General features: G+C 39.1%; 1 protein-coding gene across 1 annotated transcript; it reads left to right on the top strand.

Annotated features, from left to right (window-relative positions):
- Positions 1 to 256: 256 nt before the first annotated feature.
- On the top strand, positions 257 to 16638 carry DLL4 (delta like canonical Notch ligand 4). The gene is made up of 11 exons (XM_058162070.1): positions 257 to 724; positions 828 to 1091; positions 1499 to 1556; positions 3153 to 3422; positions 5715 to 5775; positions 5919 to 6049; positions 9626 to 9795; positions 10127 to 10346; positions 11574 to 12297; positions 13899 to 14007; positions 14631 to 16638. The coding sequence occupies exons 1-11, from the start codon at positions 671 to 673 to the stop codon at positions 14634 to 14636; spliced, it is 2067 nt and encodes a 688-aa protein (XP_058018053.1). The 5' UTR covers positions 257 to 670; the 3' UTR covers positions 14637 to 16638.
- Positions 16639 to 21246: the final 4608 nt, after the last annotated feature.

The following is a 21246-nucleotide window of genomic DNA, read 5'->3' as shown; positions in this document are numbered from 1 at the left end:
CCTTCCCCATCTCTGCCCTTGGCCGGTCTTTCCTCCCTCCTCCCTCCGTAGCAGCCTCAAGAGGAGCGAGCCCACGAAGACTGGGCTGGCGAACGACCAAGCTGGGTTCCTCGGGGGGCGACTTTCCCGGCCACCCCCCGGACACTCTGGATCTGCGGGCTCGAGGCCACACTTGACTCCAATTGCAGAAAGATGAAAAGTGGGCGGGATCTCCGGAGTTGACTGGCAGTTTACATAATGAGCTTGCACAGCTATATATGCAGCTGAAAGGAAGCGAGTTGCCTACTTGCTGAGCGAGCGCGGCGAGGCGGGGAAAGAGGAGCTACCGGTACCAGCACGCCGCGGCCCCGGGGACCCCACCGCCTCTCGTCTTGCACGCCTCTGGAGTGTATCGAAAGGAGGCCGTCTCGGATAATCCCACCCCCCCACGGCTGGCTTCAAGAGCTGGATTATACCCGACTGCCCTCCTCTCCGAAGTTTGGGGCGTGTTCGGAAGGGAGAGCCGCTACTGCGCTGCACGGGGTGAACCTGCGGGCGACGACTTTGGAGCCGAGGCCGGAGGCGCATCTCTGCAACCCCCGAGGAATACAAGGCGAGGACGCCAAGTCCGGCCCAAACAGCGCAGCAGAAGAAGGTGGACGTCGTCGGCTCCCGCGAGCACCCGAGAAGGATGGCCGCCTTGCGTCTCTTGGGCTTTGCGCTGGCTCTGGCGCTCCTGCTGCAGGTAAATGGCCCAGCCGGCGGCGAGGCCGGGGGGGCGCGAAGGCTCGGCCGGCTGGGGAAAGCTCTGACCGGGCTCTTTTGTGTCTCTCTCCTCTTTTGTGCAGCGAGCCTGCGGCTCCGGCGTCTTCCAGCTGGAGCTGCGCGAGTTCGTCAACGGGCAGGGTTTCCTGGCCAGCGGAGAGCCGTGCGGGGTCGGCTGCAGGACCTTCTTTCGCGTTTGCTTGAAACACTTTCAGGCGGTTATCTCCCCGGGCGCCTGTACCTTCGGAAGCCTCACCACCCCGGTGCTGGGAACCAACTCTTTCGCCATCAAAGAGACGGAGGGCTTCGGCAGTCCCATCAAGTTGCCATTTAACTTCACCTGGCCGGTGAGAGCTCACCTCCAAGAGACCTGAGACGGGGGTGGGGAGGGGGAGGAGGAGGAGGAGGAGGAAGCAGCCAAAGGGAAGGGCGCTGCTCGGCTGGCCGAGAGGCAAAAAGGCGCTTAGCTGCGGTTCTTGCCTTCTCTCCGCGTCCTGCAAAAAAACTGCCGTCGCGTGCGGCCCTTGCAAAAGCATTTAGACATGTTTGGGTTGCTTAAATCGAGCGAAATGTAAAAACTGGAATGGCATTCGCAGCGCGCATCCCGGGGCTGTGGAGGGATAGCGAGCGAAAGGTGACCTGCCGTTAGAGAACTTGCAAATGGTTAGCGACGGTTGGGTTCCCGAAGCCCTACAAGCCCCTTTCCCATCCCCTCATTCGCCGCTTTCTCTCACTGCTGCTTTTCGTCCAACAGGGAACTTTCTCGCTGATTATTGAAGCCTGGCATGCCCCTGAAGGTTATTATCCAACAGGTGAATGAATACCTTATCATTTTCTCTCGGCGGTCGCTAGGGGGAGGCCGTGTGCTGCCTTTACTTTACTGTATATTTAAAACAGCTCCCAGAAAACAGTTAATTTTTTTGGTATCGTTCCAAAATAGCTGTCACCAAAGCTAAATAAATACATCTCAGTGTACATAGAATTTTAGGATATGGTTTTGGTGCTTGCTTTAATTTGCAAGCCAGAGCTGTGTTCCCTACATCTTGATCGGTTTTGCTTTGATTTTTGTCCTCGACTTAATCTCCACACAATTGTGTTTCCTCCCGTTTATTTTTGGCGTGGGAAAGAAAGGAGCTCTTTGGTGAGAAAACGACAAGGCTGCCAAGAAGTCCTGACTGCCTTTTCCTGTATTTTACACCTTTTTCAAATTCCGCCCTTTGGAAAAGGAATAATGGCTTTGGGATGTTTTTCTGACATAAAGGAAAAGGATATTTCAACAGCAGCACAGCTCTTATTTTGAAAGCGTCTCCAAGAAAAGTGGATACTGAAGGCAATTTAGAATACTGGCTTTATAAAAAAAAATAGAGACTCTTTATTCCTTTTTCTAAAATAACTGCAACCAAGTAGCCGAGTCCTACATATTTCAGGAATTTTATACATTTCTGTGTGAATAAGAAATGTTATTTTACAGACTGTTATTGCTTGAACTATAAAGAGTTTCCCTATCTTTGGAATTTAATCACAATTTAATCACAAGCATTTCCCCACAACTGCCAGGGATAAAGTGGTTGATTCTTTTTATTTGGAAATCACAAGGATTGGATTACCAGGATTTCAGACTCTTCGTTTTAAATTATATTAGATATTCCATTTGGAAAAACTCTTTAAAAACAAACAAACCCTGAAGGCATCAACTGACGGAATATGTTGCATAAAATCTGGGCAGACACTAGGGAGGTGTTACAGATGAGCCTGGAGGAAGGCATAGAAAGCGAAGTATAATTGGGAAATAGTTTTAATAAATTAAAACAATGTGTTAGCAGAGAGCATTGGTGGGATGATGTAATACGACTAAGGCTGTCCCACCATATGTTATTCATCAAGGGAAAGGACAAAAGGAACTGTAGCCAACATGGGTTGGCATTGGCGGTTCACTGTCTTCTGTCGGAAGGATGCAGGGCAAGCTAGATTTCGGCACTTTTCACTCGCACCCCTTTCGAGCTCTTGAAGCAGGCATTCTGTTTAATGGCAGAGCAGCTCTGCTATATTAGTCAAGCACCTCCGGAGCCATTATGGGGGAATTCTGAGGGGAACTGTCACTTGTTACTTACTGGAAGAGATGCTACAACTAACTTCCACAGTTAAGCGAGAGAAGCAACTCTCAGCGTAGAGAATGTAGGGATAATTTCCTCTTGTACCTCTGCCTGTGATGCAGCTGGTAAAGATACTCCTGGTCGGATGTGCTTCTAGGGATCAGTGTGGGAGAAATACCCGAGGAAGTTGGAACAATTGTTACAAGTGAAAGTGGAAAATTGATGGAAAGCGGCGTCTCCTAGAAGGGAGAGCGCACTATGGTTGCCTATAGATGGCAAATGTATAAAGGGCTAACCCCGCAGTATCCTTCGCAGGCTCTGAGACCCCAGCTCGGAAATGGCTCATCAGCCAAATGGCGATCCAGCGCTCGCTGGCAGTGGGCGAGGACTGGTCCCAAGATGAGCAGAGCAACCAGCGCGCCAGGCTCAGCTACTCCTACCGAGTGATCTGCAACGAGCACTACTACGGCGATAACTGCTCTCGTATCTGCAGGAGTCGGGACGACCACTTCGGACACTACCTTTGCCAACCTGACGGCAGCTTCGTCTGCAAGGCGGGCTGGACTGGAAACTACTGTACGGAGGGTGAGAAACTTTCCGCTTGCCCCAGTTCGCGGGCAAGTAGCAGACGAGAAGCCCCAGGCGAGGAGGACGAGCGCCCCCTAGTGCTTGGCGCCTATAACGCCGCCGCCGGCAAGGCGGAGGGCAGAGGGCGCGGGCCTTGCGGGAGGGCGGGGGAGAAGAAAGCGCGGGCTGCCTGCTATCGGTCGCGAGGGAAGCGCGCGCGGGAGGGACTTTTGCTCCGACCCTTATGGAGGTTGGAAGGATGGCTGTGGAGATTCTCAGCCACCCAGGTCATAGTTGTCTCAAAGGTGCTTTTTCAAAAGGCAACTGGACTGGGGTTTTTTTTTCCTTCAAGAAACAGCCGTCTGTCAGAAATGATGTAGGGTCTCCTGCTTGGGGAGATGGGGGGTTGGACTAGATGACCTACAAGGTCCCTTCCAACTCTGTTAATCTGTTGTTTAAAGGAAACGTTTGGCTTCTCATCCAAAAAGCTCCATCAGCTGTGATGGTGGAGGATGGAAGGATAGGTTTTTTGTTTTTTTTTATTTATATCCCGCCCTTCTCCAAAGACTCAGGGCGGCTTACACTATGTCAAGCAATAGTCTCATCCTATTTGTATATTTATATACAAAGTCAACTTATTGCCCCCCCAACAATCTGGGTCCTCATTTTACCTACCTTATAAAGGATGGAAGGCTGAGTCAACCTTGGGCCTGGTGGGACTCGAGCCTGCAGTAATTGTAACTGCAGGCAGCTGTGTATTAATAACAGGCTGCATTAGCCTGGTGAGCCACTTCCCTGTGCTGACCTGTCCTTAGGTACTGGAAGGACAGTACGTATCCTTCCATCTATTGCCTAAGTGCTAAGTTTATATAAGTCTACAGGTAGTCAATTTATGATCGAAATTTCTATTGTTAGGTGAGAACATTGGTTAAGTGAATTTTGCCCCATTTTACAGCTTTTTTTGCCACTATTGTTAAGTTAATCACTGCAATTCTTAATTTAGTAACACAATTGTTAAGCTCCCCCATTGATTTTGCTTGTCAGAAGGTCGCAAAAGTTGATCACATGCCTGTTGGGACACAGCAACGGTCATAAATATGAACCAGTTGCCAAGTGTCTGAATTTTGATCACATGATCATGGGGATGCTGCAAAGGTTGTAACTGGAAAATGGTCATAAGTCACATTTTTCAGTGCTGTTGTAACTGAGCAGTCACTAAACAAATTGTTGTAAGTCGAGGACTACTTGTATAGTCTAAGTGCTAAGTCCATATAAGTCTTAAGTGCTTTTGCTATTGATATCCCCCACCATCACAACTGATGAAGTTTCTTGGATGAAAAGCAAAACGTTTTTTTCTTTCTCAATGAAAAAACAGTCCAGTTGCCTTTTGAAAAAGCATCTTTGAGAGGCTTGAAGGAGTTTCATTAGGAATAAGGAGATATTTGGATTCAGCCATGTAGGATGTTCTATTGAGTTTCAGTTAACACTGTTGATACTTGCTACAGAAAGATATGTAGGCTGTTTCTAAATATTCCCAACCAAGAAAACAGCTTTACGATAGGAAAAGACTAGCAGCTGTACTTTGGGCATTTTCGCTTTGATTGCTAAAAACATTTAGATTTAGAGCTAAAGTCTAAGTGGGCAGTCCTGCTCTCACCAGTCCTCTAAAGCTAGTGACTTTGCTGCTGTTGTTGAAATTTTACACTTTACAACCAGGTTCTTCTTAGCTGGGTTGAGGAAATCAAGTCTATGTTTGTTGTGAAAACAATATGGTCTCAGGGCTAAAGGAAATCTATATTTACTAGCAATACAGGTGCTGTGTTTTTTGAAGATATCTTTACAGAAAAATCAAATGCAGTGTAGGATTAACAATCTGCATTTAAATGTGCAGTTTTATGTAGAACAAATCTGTTTGGAAGCTCTGTGGTCACGGACATAATTTTGAGCACAGCATAATAATATTCCAGGAACAAAGAAGCTTCTTGGATAAAAAGTGAACCATTTTCAAGGAAAGAAACCACAAGAAAATCCAACTGCCTTTTGAGAAGCACTACCATTTTAGGGAAAAACACAGCAAACTCCCCCCCCCCCACTTTTCCCCCAAGGATAAAAATACAAATCATACCCTTGTTCAACTACTGACTTGTTAAGAGTTGTTATAAAAATGAAAAGTGGGGGAGGACAAATTCTATTGCGTTCACAGGGAAAGTAACAGAATACAGATTAAATATATCTTGAAATGCATTAAAGGCATCTTTGAATAAAGTTTTGAATCTTAATTCTTTTTTTTTCTTTTTCTTTTTTTTGCAGCCATCTGTTTAGCTGGGTGTTCAGAAAAAAGTGGATTTTGCAGAAAACCAGGAGACTGCATGTAAGTATTAAACTTGAGAGAAATTCAAGTATAAATCCCAATCTTTTTTCCCCCCCTTCCACTTGTCATCATTCATAAAACTTCGTGTTTCTTGGGGCTAAACCTTGTTGCAGGAATCTTAAAACTTATCAATTTCTTTCCAGTTGTCGTAGTGGTTGGCGGGGTCGCTATTGTGATGAATGCATTCCTCATGTGGGATGTCGTCATGGTACATGTACAAAACCAGGGAAATGCTTATGTGATGAAGGCTGGGGTGGCCTCTTCTGTGATCAAGGTTAGTGGATAAGGATTATGACAAGTGTTCCTTCTTTCATTTTCTCTCTTAACAATATGCCTTCTAAAAATATTTTGGATGGGATCTAAATAAGGGATGGGATGGGAGCCTAGAGTTTTCCTTGCCTCCCAGCTATGCCCAGGAAGTGGGAGTCCTATGAAGTAGATGTGGAGTTGCTGCTATCTGAAGGGAGGCAAGGAAGGAAAAGTTCCATTATTTGGACAGTTGACCAAAGCTGTATATAATCCCTTTTCTTTAAAATAGAGATGTTGAGCTTTCAGTCTTGACTCTTCTCCCACAACAAAAATTCTATTTGAGCAAAAATTCTATTTACATTAACACCCCTTAGCCAAGTGAGTAACTATTGAATTGGCTGCATTCATACAACATGTTAATCTTGGTTAGTGTTAACATGGAATTTTTTTTTTGCAGTTTAATGTGTGATATGAATGTAGCCCACAATTTATATTTATTTTATTTATTTATTTAATCAAATTTGTATACCGCCCTATCTCCCGAAGGACTCAGGGCGGTTCACAGGCCAATAAAAACATATAAATACAGATTAAGATCACAAAAAACTTATTCTAAAGCCAAATTAATTAAAATGATATAAATACTAAAACCAATTAAAATCAATACAAATTTAAAACCTAGCCCAGTCCTGCACAAATGAATAAATATGTTTTAAGCTCGCGGCGGAAGGTTCGGAGGTCCGGAAGTTGACGAAGTCCTGGGTTCTCCTATCCCAATTAGGAGAACCCAGAGCAGTAGTTAAGTCTGTAAGCAAATTGTGTTTATATGTGCAGCTTTTGAACTTAACTGAGTTGTCAACATTTCTGCCAAAAACTTCCATCAAAAGCAGCAGACTCAGGATCTGTGTTATATAAGAGGAAATAACTTTATACAACAAATGCTAAGGTTATATTTTATTAAATGAAGTATTAAGATTCTTTTTAAAAGGACACTTTTGGCACGATTATATGACATGTTATGTCCTTAGCTAAAAAAATGATACATTTTTCAAGATGATTGATAATGTGCTTCCATTTACAATCAAAGTTTTTTTTCTACCATTGGATAATTTCTTAAAATTTATTTTCATAGTCATGGCTTAATTAGCAATTGCAATTTTCTACCAAAGTCTATTCTAAAACTGAATTGTATTCTTCTAAGGTGGTGTTTCCCAACCCTGACAACTTTTAAGATGTGTGGACCAACTCCTAGAATTTCCTAGCCCAACATGCTGGCAAGGGTAAATTTGGGAGTTGAAGTCCACACATTTTAAAGTTGCCAAATCTGTGAAACATTGTTCTAAAGCATATAAAAGCTGCCCCCTTGAAGTGTTCCTATCCCATGCTGATGCTGACTGGATTCTAAGCCATCTTAAATATTAATTAACCATTTGGGAACTGGGTGGAAAAAAAGCACATTCCAGTATTTCAGTAGTGCATTGTTTAACATAGTCCCACAGAAAAATAGTTCAGAATATAGATAGAATATAGACAGACAGACAGACAGACAGACAGACATATATACACACACATGTATACATGCTAGAATTTGAAACAATAATAATCCAGGAGTCTTTAGCTAACAGGAGTCTTTAGCTGAGGTTAGAGAGCTGCAGGGCAGTGACCATAAACCCAGATGAAAGGGATATTCCTGCCACTACATGCAATAATCTAAGAGCAAGGGATTGCCTAGAAGGAAGTGAAGTGCAGCAGACAAAATGCTTTTGAACTGGCAAAAGATGGAGAACAATACTTTTTAACATGGAACGGGAAAACACACTGGAAGGAGTTGAGGATGATGTCATCCTTCAAAAATGATTGGAGGACATTTCTATTCATGCTAGGACAATTTAATGGTACAGAGATGCCTCTAATTTCTTTATGAAATTTATTTTAATAAAATGCTTTTGGAATAAAAATCTATCTAAAGATAGTTTTCTGTTTAAGGTACATGAATAATTTAGTTCATTTAAGTTAGTATACTCATTCTGACAAATTCTAAAGCAAGTTTGGTGATGCATTTTTTTTTCTCTCTCAGAAAAAACACTCTTGTAGGTCCCAGAAATTTCCTCCTTTTCTCACAGCTGGGATTGAATTCCACTGCTTTTTCTTCTATTTGGGTTGAGTTCTCTCTGCTAGACTTCCTTTAATTTCAGATCCCATTCTTCCAATTGTTCTGATACTAACAAGGACAATTTCAGTTCCTTGGCTTTCAAAACTTTTTTTTTCTTTTTTTTGCAATGATCAGTCTGTACTGGTCTCAGATATTCTGTGTCACCCTCTTTAATTCAGTTTTGTCCTCTGAATCAGATTGACTGGTACAATGATGCGGTTTATTATTCCTTGTATCTGACTATTATATCTATAGCAAACAATTAAGATTAATATAACACTAATTTTCTTCAACACAGGTTGTGCTTGTATGACCACCTAGAACACGTAATTTAGAGATGTAGAAGATTGCCTGAACTCTGAATTTGAGAGATAATTGACCAAGCTATTATTTGTACTAAAGATTTGTTTGAGAGCAATTTATAGTATGATTTGCAGGGATGAGCAACCCATGATCAAACATCATTTGTAGTTTGCTTGTTCTAAAGACAAGGCTTGGTCCTTGTCCAATCTTTTTGAATTACTCGGATTTTTATGAGTCAGATATTCTTGGCATTTAGGAGCCAGTGTGGTAGGATAGCTAAGGTGCTGGAGTAGAAGTTAGGGAGACCCAGGTTCTAACTCTCCTTCAGGCATGGAAACCAAGGGGGTCATCTTAGTCCAGTAATTCCTTCTTGGTCCTAATCAACATCAGATTTATGTGAGAAGTGATTGATGACTTACATTATGAAAAATAAGCACCCAATCAGACAACACTTAAGAAGAAAATACAATGGGTTTTTTTAAACAAATCTTTAAATTCTATAATTGCAAATCAGTCAACACATACAGAAGTAAAGGATGGCTCCTGATATGTTTATAACGTTTATATAGTTTTTCCAGTTTAGGTTAATTTTCAGAATTAAATCATCCTTGGAGCTATACAGACATTTATCCCTGTTATGTTGGCTTCGACTGTCCCCTTCTATTGTTAAGATTTGCTCCAGCAGATGGAATGCTGCTTGTCTGCTTTCATTATTAAAGGCACCATCCAGATACCATCTCACCTTTGATATGCTAATTTCACTAAATGCTCTTTGTCTATCTCCTTGTCTCTCTATCTATTGGGATTAGGGTAAAAATGAAGACTTCAAACTAAACTGTTCAACTTGCTTGCTTGCTTGCTTTACTTACTTACTTATCTACACCTGGAAAATGTTTACATTTCTCTGGTTGTCAAGGTCAAGAGTAAAAGAGTAAAAAAACCTGAAGTAATAACCTTGGACAAATTTGTTTATTTTCTGTAGTCCCAGTAAACAGTACTGAAGGCATATACACCTAAGCAACAAACTTTCAGGCAGATATATTTTGGCCCAACTCATTATGTCTTGTGTTTTTCATGTTTCTTCTTTGGAATGTCTGATCCGTCTCATTGACTGATAGTCTTCTTCTGTGCTTTGTTTCTTGTTAGATCTGAATTATTGTACCCATCATAAACCTTGCCAAAATGGAGCCACTTGCATGAACACCGGTCAAGGAAGCTACACCTGCTCTTGCAAAGAGGGGTTCACTGGCAAGGACTGCGAAAGGAATATTAGTGAATGTGATAGCAGCCCCTGCAAAAATGGTGGTAGTTGCACGGTAAGGACAAATTATATGCTAACAGTTAATTTATGAAATTAAAAATGGCATTACTATTATTTTATCTAGTTCCTTTTTCAAGGATAGCAGGATTAATATAACATGAAGTTATATTAATATACAGTATATTCATAACAATACACTGTCAAAGTGACATATCCCCCACAGCCACCGTGCTTGCCCTCCAGCCTACCCAATCCACTCATGCATCCCCATTAATGTCTTCATCTTTTCGGTTTGTTTTGACTTAAATGTAAAAATAGCTGTAGTCTGAAACAACTGCTATTTCAGGGTACTAAACTTTATATATATTGTTTGCTTGGTCCTCTAGGATTTAGGAAATGAATACAAATGTACATGTCTCCCAGGATATGATGGCATTAACTGTGAGCATACTACCTTGACTTGTCTTGAATCTCCATGTTTTAATGGTGGAACGTGCCTGGAAAAAGAAAAAGGAACTAGCTATGCATGCCTTTGCCCCATGGGATTTACTGGATCCAATTGTGAGAAAAAAGTAGACAGGTGCACCAACAATCCCTGTGCTAATGGTAAGCCATAAGAAGGGGACTTAGATTTTGAGAATGGTCATGAAAGAAACTTTAATTTGCTTCTGGTTTCATTTCTAGCATGCCAGTTTCATTTTCCTTATGAATTTTTTAGGTTGACAAAATGCTAATTCTTACCATCCATGGATGTTTTTCAGATATTTTTAATTAACAGATAATTAACGGGTAAAGGAGTGGTTTGTAACTTTGCGTGCATATATACATACATATTCTCATTTCATTAGGCTATAGTAGCCATGTCAAAGAACAACTAAAACATATTACAGTTTTGTTGAATTTGGACAAGTGGATTTTTAAAAATAAGCATGTCTTTAAATGAATCTGGTTGTTCATTCCTAATTCTACCCACACTGAAGAACTTCAAGAAAAGACATTTAGAATAAAACATCCCTCAACTTTGTATTCTATCATAGATCTGCCACTTATCCTACTTTCCCCTAAACTAAGTTTAATTCTCCGAAAAGTCCTTAGGCAATATAGTTACATCTTGTGAGAGCTTTTGTTCACTTAATTGTGTAGGATAAGAAGCAGGTTCAGTAATAGAATAGAATATAATTTTTTATTGGCCAAGTGTGATTGGACACACAAGGAATTTGTCTTGGTGCATATGCTCTCAATGTACATAAAAGAAAAGATACGTTCATCAAGGTACAACATTTACAACACAATTGATGGTCAATATATCAATATAAATCATAAGGATTGCCAGCAACAAGTTATAGTCATACAGTCATAAGTGGAAAGAGATTGGTGATGGGAACTATGAGCGATTAATAGTAGTGCAGATTCAGTAAATAGTCTGACAGTGTTGATGGAATTATTTGTTTAGCAGAGTGATGGCCTTCGGGGAAAAAACTGTTCTTGTGTCTAGTTGTTCTGGTGTGCAGTTGTTCTGGTGTGCAGTGCACTAATAGATTAGTGAAACCAAGACAATATACACAAGATACCCAGAAGCGTCATAGAAGCAAATCTGTAGAACCAAATTATATCTGCACTCATCTTTTGAAGGTTTTGTGTAAAAATGCAAAGAGGGGAGATGATTTAAGACCATGGAATAGGAAGGGGATTCTGGTTTGTTTTAAATAGTTATTTCCAAAGTTGAGTATTCTAGCTTGGTGTTAGTTTGTAGCTGGACATTCCTACTCTTTGCACTATTGTAATCATTGCAATGCTTTGTGAGCACTAAAAAGGCTTTTTCCCCTTCTCTAGGTGGGCAGTGTTTTGTAATGGGCCAACAGCATGTATGTCGCTGCCGTCCAGGCTTCTCTGGTCAGACGTGTGAGATATACATCAGCAGATGTTCAAGAAATCCCTGTTCCCATGGAGGATCATGTCAAGACCTTGATGCTACTTATGATTACAAATGTACTTGCTTGCCAGGCTTCACTGGCAGAAATTGTGAAATTAGAACTAGAGATGGTTGTTCTTCTGGACCATGCCAAAATGGGGGGACATGCTACATTGGGCTTTATACTAAAAGCTTTGCTTGCCACTGTCCTTCTGGCTTCCTGGGCATCCACTGTGAATTTGCAGTGGCAAATCCTGTGACGAGCATCATTCCACCACTTCCTAAGCCACTTCCCTGGGTGGCTATATCCATGGGAGTTGGGTTAGTAGCTCTCCTCATCCTGTGCTGCATGATAGCCATAGTTATCCGACAGATGCAGAGACACCCGGAGCAAAATTCAGAAACTATGAACAACGTGTCTGACTTCCAGAAGGAAAATCTCATCCCAGCTTCTCAGCTTAAAAACACCAATAAAGATAAAGACCTTGAAATCGATTGTGTACTGGAGAAATCAAACTACAAACTTAAAAACCATACATTGGATTATAACCTAGTGAAGGAACTGACAAATAGAGGAACTCAGGAAGATAAATACCATAAAAGTGAAAAGTGTATAGGAGAGAAATCACCCTTCTGGTTATGCAGGTATGAAAATTTCCTTTAAAAGATGGATGTATTTGCACTGTTAAAACGATGAAGAAGAATAAAGGTTGTGTTTTAGTGTAAAAGTCTCAGAAAGGAGCAAATGAGTCTGAAAATATAGATGAAAATGTCTGTCTTTGATATTTTTTTAAGTTTTTGTATACTAATTAGTATACTAATTCTTCATTATTACAAGAAAACTAATTGGCCATGTTTTGAAAATACTTTTTCTAATTAGAACAAGAAATACTTCCACCTTGAGAAAATATTCTATATAAGCTTGAATCCTATATATTGGTTTTTAAATACCATTTTATTGGTATTTCTTTCTCTATATCCTCATCTTTATTTAAGCTAGCATGGCATTACTATACTGTAGTCCATCTTAGGTTGGAAATAACACTGTTGTGAACAGGAATTCACTAATTCCCTGGATCATAACAGAACTAGAATAAAAATAAGGGATGATGTATTCAATTCACAAAAACCACTCCCCTCCTTGTCCTTCATTGCAGATAAGTGGCTGGACTTGATTTTATGATTGTTTTTATGATCATAAAGTGAGTCACTGTGGTTCTTCAGTAAGTCATGTGATCATTAAGTGAATCATGTCATTAAGCAAATCCAGCATATCTGCTGGGTATTTTTTGCTGTTTTCTGCTGAAAAATGGCAAAAAACATTGCAAATCAAAGTTACATGACTGTGGGATCTTGCAATTGTTCATAAATATGACCTGAGTGCCAAGCACCCAAAATGTGAGTATAGTGATCACAGGATTAGGCACATCAATTGTAACTTTTAAGGATGAGGTTTAAATAGCTTTTCTGAAGTCGATTATAACTTCAAACAGTCATTAAGCCAGCTGCCATAAGTGAAAGACTACCTGTAAACCAAATACTGAAAACAAATTTGGTGAAATTCTATCCTCTTTTTAACACTGAAGTGAGGTTATTATTTTCCAGTGTAATAATATGAACAATCTGAACTGTTATCTCTAGTTTTTCTTACTATTGTGCTAGTCTCATTTTGATATGTAGGTTTAAACAGAACCTATTCCATATTACAAGAGTTCCTGAAGTTTACATTCTATGACATTACTCCTTCAAGAAATACCTGTAATTTGAGCTAGGCTATAATATATCACATGTTTAGACAGTCTTTTTGTTTTAAAAAAATCATGTTTTCATTTCAATTAGTCCTTTGCAGTCACTTTTTTTGTGTATGAAAAGTAAACTCAAGGACATTCAATGATGAATACAGCTTCTCCTTATTCTAATTAAACTTGTGTTTTGAAAAGAGAAACAAATTTTAGTCTTTCTCAAGTGTGTCCAAGTTCAAGCTGTTGCTTTGTCAAATATGTGACAGAGAGGGGTGTTGATAGAAACCATAAGTGCCATTAGTTTCTACTATACAGACATGAAAAAGAATACATCTAGAATATGCAAGGAACTGTTTGCGCTTATTATCTGCTGTCTCTCATGCCAGTGCCTTTTTTCTTTCAACCACAACTTTCCTAACAATATCCTTTTTTCACGTCTTGCAATATAAAGCTTTGACATTGGTCCTGAATTTTCACCATGTATTTTATCTTATTTTTCAACAGTGAAAAGCCAGAATGTAGAATATCAGCAATATGCTCTCCAAGGGATTCAATGTACCAGTCTGTTTTTGTAATAACAGAAGAGCGGAATGAATGTATTATAGCTACAGAGGTATGTACATTGCCTACAGAAATGTGATCTTTGCTCTGAATAATGTTCAGAAATGTGACATTCAGAAAGAACAGAGAGCAATACAACTTGGTGTTTTCAACATAGACAGGCTTATTAAATACTACTTATGATCACCCCAATAAATGATTCAACAAAATATTAAATTCAAATTCTGTGATCATGGAATAATTTTTTCCATGGGGATGGGTAATGTGTGGGATCCTGTAACCCATGAAAAGTTGGGGATGGTAATTGGGGGGATCTTCAGAATGGCAAGGGATGTGATCCAAGAGGGCCAGAGCAGAAAGAGGAAATTGGGGGAAACCAAGAAACCTTGTGTGATCAGAAATAACTCTGTTACACAACACCATCTTTGAATCTACAGTTCTAAATCAGAGCATAGGTAGTAAGGACACAAGAATTCAACTAATTAAAGCATTGACTACATAAGACTTAAATAAAGAGTTACATGGGTGAAGGTTGAACTTACAAATCATAAAGAGCCTTCCCCTGCTACTAAAATAGTACATTCAAACTATTTAAGTCAACGTTGTATTATATTTAATTTTACTTTTGTATTGGATTAATTGAAATGTCTGTTTTCTCTTCTATGTTTATGGCAGGTATAAGAGTGAAAGCTGCTCTGTTTGCACCTCAGTTCTAGAGATGCCACGAAGTGGACATTCCTACTACATTGTTTACAATTCAAAATTGGATTGGACTTGGTTTTTTTTTTTTAATTATATGCAATTTGCTGCTCTCAGGAGGAGGAGTGGATGAAAGTGGGTGAACTGGACAGACTGTGAATTTAAAAGATGCAATATACCTTTTTGCCCCCTGTTTCCTTATTTTGAAGTTTAATAGGAGGAATGTAACTGACTATTAGCAGGGGAGAGACGAAGATGTCTCTTAGTAGCCTTTGAAATGACATGCCAGTTGCTCATGGACAGTTGTATGACTTTCCAGAACTTAAGTCTTGAAAGGTGCCTGTCACCATAAAGGCCCTTGACTTTATCACAGAGTTAATCGTCACTGTGAGAAGAATGAAGAAACATATTTTTCTATGCAGAAAAAGGATACAGAATAAATGTCACCGTGTTTTTTTCTTTTCTTTTCTGGATTTGGAAGTGCCTAAAAGTGTGTCTGAGAATCTAGAGAGCCCAAATCAAGACCCATCAGCCTTTCCCCCTCCAGCACCCAAGCAGTATTGACCAGAAGTGGCTGTCGGCTGTCAGCCACTCCTGTTGCTCCTGTATTTAAGGCCTCCTTTCCCTCTTTCCCATTTATTATTCACAGACAACTTAAGGCTACTGAATTGGCATTTTGCCTCCTTGGATACTGCTTTGGTGAATTGAGCAGTAACTGGGTTTGTTCTTTTTGTGAATCACAGCAACCTCCCCAGACATAATCTGACCCGAGAGAGACTGATGACTTTTCTCTTTTATAAGAGGAAACTCAAGCCCAGGGCTCCCTGAAAGCCTTACAAGTGCGTTTAAAATCAATCAGCTGTTTTCATGACCTTTGCACTACTAGTCACTATAAACAGAAGTGGTTTTTTTTTCTGTGTTACATATATTTTTTTTGTCCTGGAGATCTCATCCTTTCCACTGCAGATAATCTGGAAGATTGCACCATTACTTTTTTTTACAGCCAGGCAAGTGTTTATGATCCTGCCTTTCCATTACTTTCTGCAGAAACTCCCATGCTGATTTAAGCTGATTTTTTTTTTCTAAACACCTGACAAAGACTAAGCTACAAAGGGGACTTAGGTGGTGGTAGTGGTGGTGGTGAAATCCATTATGTGGCAAGAGGGAACTATAAAGCCCTTAGTTTGCTCTGTTTCTTTCTTTCTTCACTTTGCTACAAAGAAAAGAATATCCTTAAATTTTTGAATCCAAAGGAGCAGTTCTGAACTGGAAATTCAGAATTGACATAGACTCTCTTGTACATTTACAGCAATAATAATAGACATCTCAGATAGGAAGTGCTGTTCATAGCGATAAACAAGTACTGTGGGAAAGAGAATATGGCGGAAGCAGAGAGAGGAAGCAAATTTTCATTCAAGGAAGTTGGGATCGTGTTTTCTGTGATGGAAGAGCAATGTTCCTGACCTTGAAAATCCCAGGCTGGATTAAACCATCTCCAGCCTTGAACTGTGCAATCAAATTGTTGCTTGGCATGTTCACTACTGACACTTTGGTCTGACCACACAAGGCCATTGTGAAGAGGAGCTTCAGAAATCAATAATATGGTTTATATTAGTGTCCGTCTAGTTTATTTTGAAGCCTAGCATTTCAATAATTTAAAGTAAAAATCAGAAGCACTGAACTTTCTACATTTTGTAACATTATTTTGTATATAATGTATATTTATAATCAGAAACAGAAGTGTAAATATGTTTATTACATATGTCATGTTTTTATGTGATGACAAAGTTTGAATTTTATTTTTTTTTCAAATAATGAAGATACCTTCTTGCTACTGCAAACTTTTAGTGTGGTTTCTTGTGTTATAATTTGGATTCATGACCGTGCAGTGTTTACAGGATCACTCATAGCAAAGCTTGTAAGATAACAGAAATTTATTATTGCTAATATTAGTATCTCAGTAAATGAACTCAATATGTGATTTGAGTTATGGAATGTCCCATTTGATATAAAGTTTAACCTGTAAACATAATAGATTAAAAAAAACTATATCTTACAATATGAATAAAATCTTCCCATATATAGTTTTTGCTAGAAATAGTAACAGGAAAAGTCTCCAAGTCATTAATAAAAATACACCTCAAATTTATATTCTATTAACAAATGCAAGTTCTTTAACTGATTTTCTTGCTTTTCTCTACTGTAATTGGAATTCATGGTGTACTTGTGTTAACATCTATTCTGAAATAGATTTAATATAGGGAAGCAAGTAACAGAGTCATTTGTATAAGAATAGGAAACATAGCAATTACTTTTTACGGTTTTGCATTGATTCAATACATCTGGTTGCTGTTTATCTGCGAGTGTTTTCAGACTGCTGTTTCCACCAACACAAATAGCATGTTAGTAGAAATTACAATTCCAGAAGTGTAGCCATATTTGTCTGTGACAGCAACAAGGACAAAATCTACAACAATTTATGGCACCTGATTGGTTTTTAAAAAGAGTTACCAAACTCCTGTTTGCCATTGGACATAATAAAGGAGACTAGAGGTTTTTGTGTTGCCATTACTAGGTTTAATCTCTTGTATCCATGCTACAATATTGGGGTGTTTATTTTGACAGCAGCAAAGCAACCAACAGAAAACTTACGATCAGTTTGTCATGGCAAAGTTCTGTCAAGCTAAAATGTTCAAATATCAAATCTAAAAATGTGACTTAGATTTGCTAAGCTTGTTACAACATTCAAATTTAAAATTATGGAAGTGAAAGAATAAACAAGTTCTAAGTGCTATCAGCTTGAACGGCAGATCAGTTATCAGGAATATGTAGATTTAAGCCCATGGAATTAGTGTAACTAATTTATAAACTGTATTTTAAGACAATAATGCAAATTTTCTTGCTTTATCTTTTAATGGCAGCCGTAATAACAAGATTGCAAAGGATCTTTTAGCTTGCTCTTGTTTTAATTATATGCAATTTTGTTTACCTTTTAAAACATTACGCATGTGTGCTTTCCTGTTTAATTCTTTTCTTAAGAAAATCAGTTGAAAATCCTAATTGGTCTCCTTGGCAACCATTTGAGGCAAACAATCATCAAGATGGAACTCAGAAATAAATAGAACCCTCCTGTCTCTAAACATTTGTCTTGTAGAACAAATTATGAAAAACCATTGACAAAAAGCAGAGCAGATGCCCCTGATTTGCAGCTTTTTCTTGGCAATGAGAAATCAACTCAACAGATGCTCCTCTTAATTGAACTTGTGGATTATACACATGTACAAGCACATAAATGCAGAGTTGTTCTTCAAACAAAAAAACAAACAGGAAAAGAGTCAGGAAAATCTTCCCACAGCTTCAAAAAGACAATAGTGGGATTTAAACATGGCTTTGGGGGTTCAGGAGAAAGAATGGTAGGAAACATGAACTCTGAAATGTACATGCGCCAAAGCCTACAAAAATTATTTGTGGGTAGTTATTATATTATTAAACATGTTTTCATGCATTGTTCTATAGGAAAAGTTGAGAAGAAAGGCATGCATACACATTAAGGACTATATATGGTACATAAATCAAGATTACTTAAATCTGGGATCAGGGCAGTGGTGGGTTTCAAAATTGTTTACTACCGGTTCTGTGGGTGTGGCTTGGTGGGTGTGGCTTGGTGGGCGTGGCAGGGGAAGGACACTGTAAAATCTCCATTCCCACCCCACTCTAGCAGAAGGTTACAGCAAAATCCCCATTTCCTCCCGATCAGCTGGGACTTGGGAGGCAGAGAAAAGATGGAGGAGGAAGAGATGGGAGGCAGAGAAAAGGCTAGTCAGATTTTTTATTTCCGGTTCTCCGAACTACTCAAAATTACTGCTACCGGTTCTCCAGAACTGGTCAGAACCTGCTGAAACCCACCTCTGGATCAGGGTGTCTCCTTTCTTCAAAGTAGATTCTCACTGGCTTATTCTATCAATTTGAGAGGAGATGTAGTTGGTACTTTGGCCCTGGAGGTGAGGCAGTGGATCCTGCAAACCAGAGTTTCTCTGAGACACTCCTGGCCCTCATGATTAAGCAATTCCCCTGAGATCTAGATGCACTTACCATTCTCAAAGAAAGCATTACAACCTGGCTTTTCCAGCCATCTTTCAGAAACTGGATATCCTATCCTTTTCATCAGCAATTTAAACCTGCTGTATTCTGAAATTTAATCTTTGTTTTTATTTTTTTATATTAGGGGATTTGAATGTTTTCTTTTATTACATCTGCAAACCATCCACAGATTTCATAATATTTCAGTATGATATTTAAAAGGGGGAAGTAAATCTACAAGCTCCAAATAGCATTGTTTTCCAACAGGATCACGTGAGAATTGAAACTTGCATGTACAAATTTGATTGTGAAATATGTTCAGTCTCCGCTCCCAAAGTGCTGAGGAAGTAAAATCTTAAATGACACACTGTTTGGAGGATTTTATACTAATCCTTTAAGGGTGGAAAAGGTAATTTCTGAATTATTTGATATTCAGTTGAGTGATATATAGTCACAAATTTTTAAAAATGATGAATCATATACAGAAAATATAATTTATTTTTAAATTGAATAAGAGAAAGATTTGGATAAAGCCTACCTGAATATCATACACATGGACCCTATTATTTCTGAACTCATGAATAAAGCCCTTAATTATGAAAGCTTTATTATATTGTTCCTGTGAGATAACTTGTATGATAAAATACCTTTTGGGCTTCCTGACTAGACCATTAAAATCTTTAAAACAATGTCAATAAGATTCTGACCCAAAATATAAGCTCCATAGAAATAATATTTGAAATAGTATATTTTAATTGGTCATCTGTCTGCTTCTTAAAATGATATATGTAGCAGATATTGGAGATTTCTTAAAAAGAATGTTGTGTTAAAACTCATAAAGTTACTTCACTCCTAATTCAAGCCTTTATTCTCAAGATCCTTTGTCACTGTACTTCTTTGTCACACACATTTTTTTCCTAGCTACATTTTTTCTAGCTTCTTCAGAGTGTGGGAAGAAATATCTATCTGGTTCAGTTCCAAGCCAGCAGAAAGACACTGGAGACAAAATGGAAGTTGGAGGCTGATTGGAAAGAAGGTCCATTTATTGATGAACAGAATCACATGAGTTATGGTTCTGGTGCAGCTGACCACATGGAGTTGAGAGTGAATTTTTTTGTACCTTCTCTTGGGCTTTGCACTTGAGTTTCCTGTTCCTGTGCAAGAACATGTATTCTATTAGCTGTAGTCAGACTCCCATGGGGCCATGTAGGGGTTATGTAGGGGTCATAGCTGGCTCTATAAGCAAAGTACAATCCTAGGTGTTTGTCTGAGCTAGGTTTGGTTGAAGTTTCTGAGGGCAGTGCAATGACTGCAATACATTTAGGAGATTGTGCAATGTAGTGAGCTCTGTGTCTTCTACTAAATGGTAGTGGGTTAATCCTATTATGTCCTGAAGGATAATCCCATCATCCTGGAGCTGAAGGTCTTTTGTTTTGTAGATAGGCTGGCCCAGTCTTTCTTAATGGCACAAATTATCTGCTGGGAGCAGGGAGACTGATTTTGCTTTCTGTCTCTAAAAAAACATGTTTCTCAATTTCTCCCTTTGGGAAATATAATATTCTACCTTTTTAAATATTCCTCAAAATACTTCATTCTTCTAGGTGGGGGTGGCTTCCCACAAGAGAATCAGATGAAGGGCAGTATATTTCCCTCAAAATGTTTTGCTGTTGCTCAAAGAGTTCGTAGTCTATTAAGCCACAACCATTTGTAAAGAAGGATGGTAAAAATTGTGTGTTTGCTGGCTCTTTTTTCATGATGAAGACTCTGTGTCTTCATCCTTCAGTTTACTTCAAACTGATTTGCTTTGCAATATGGCTCATTGCTTCCCTTCTTCCTGATCTGGTATTTTTTATTTTTATTTTTTGTTCTTGGCTATATAGTGTAAAGTTCAGGCTGGGGAGGATCAGAGTTTGTTTTCTAAAACATTGATTTATTTCTGCTTCTGGCTATCATAACTGTATATAGCTACACAAAACATAATTCAAAATTGATCTGTACACTTTCATGAGTCATTCTTGTGTTAGGTGAAAAGTATATCCAAATGGCCACATTTTGCTTCAATCTAGAAACATTTAAGTGAGTTTCATTTATGTATTGGCAGCTTTTCGTTTTTATTGTTAAAGATTTGGAGGCAGGGACAGGAATCTTCCTCAAAAAAAAGAGGTGAATGAAGAATGAGAACAATTGCAGTGAACAAAATAGTGACTGGTTTTTTTTAATCGGGGTTGTTAAACATGCTGGTTTTCATAGAATGTGAGTCAAATTTGTTTGTTATACAACTGATCAAGGATTCATTCATTCATTCCCTGCCATAGGGAGTCCAAATGTCACAACAGCACTCACAATAATGATGTAAAAGCCATGCCCTCTTTCTTGCATGCATTAGGTACAACTGCATCTGCCATCTTGACTTTTTTGACTTTTTTGACATCCCCCTTGGATGTCCCTGCTTTCTGCTGTCTAGAAATCCTGACTATATTTTAATCGTTCCATCCTTTTGCACTTTGGCACT

Source organism: Ahaetulla prasina, chromosome 1, assembly GCF_028640845.1.
Source record: "Ahaetulla prasina isolate Xishuangbanna chromosome 1, ASM2864084v1, whole genome shotgun sequence".
NCBI lineage: Eukaryota > Metazoa > Chordata > Lepidosauria > Squamata > Colubridae > Ahaetulla > Ahaetulla prasina.
The sequence above is the reverse complement of the archived record's forward strand: the minus strand, read 5'-3'. Positions and strand labels throughout refer to the sequence as shown.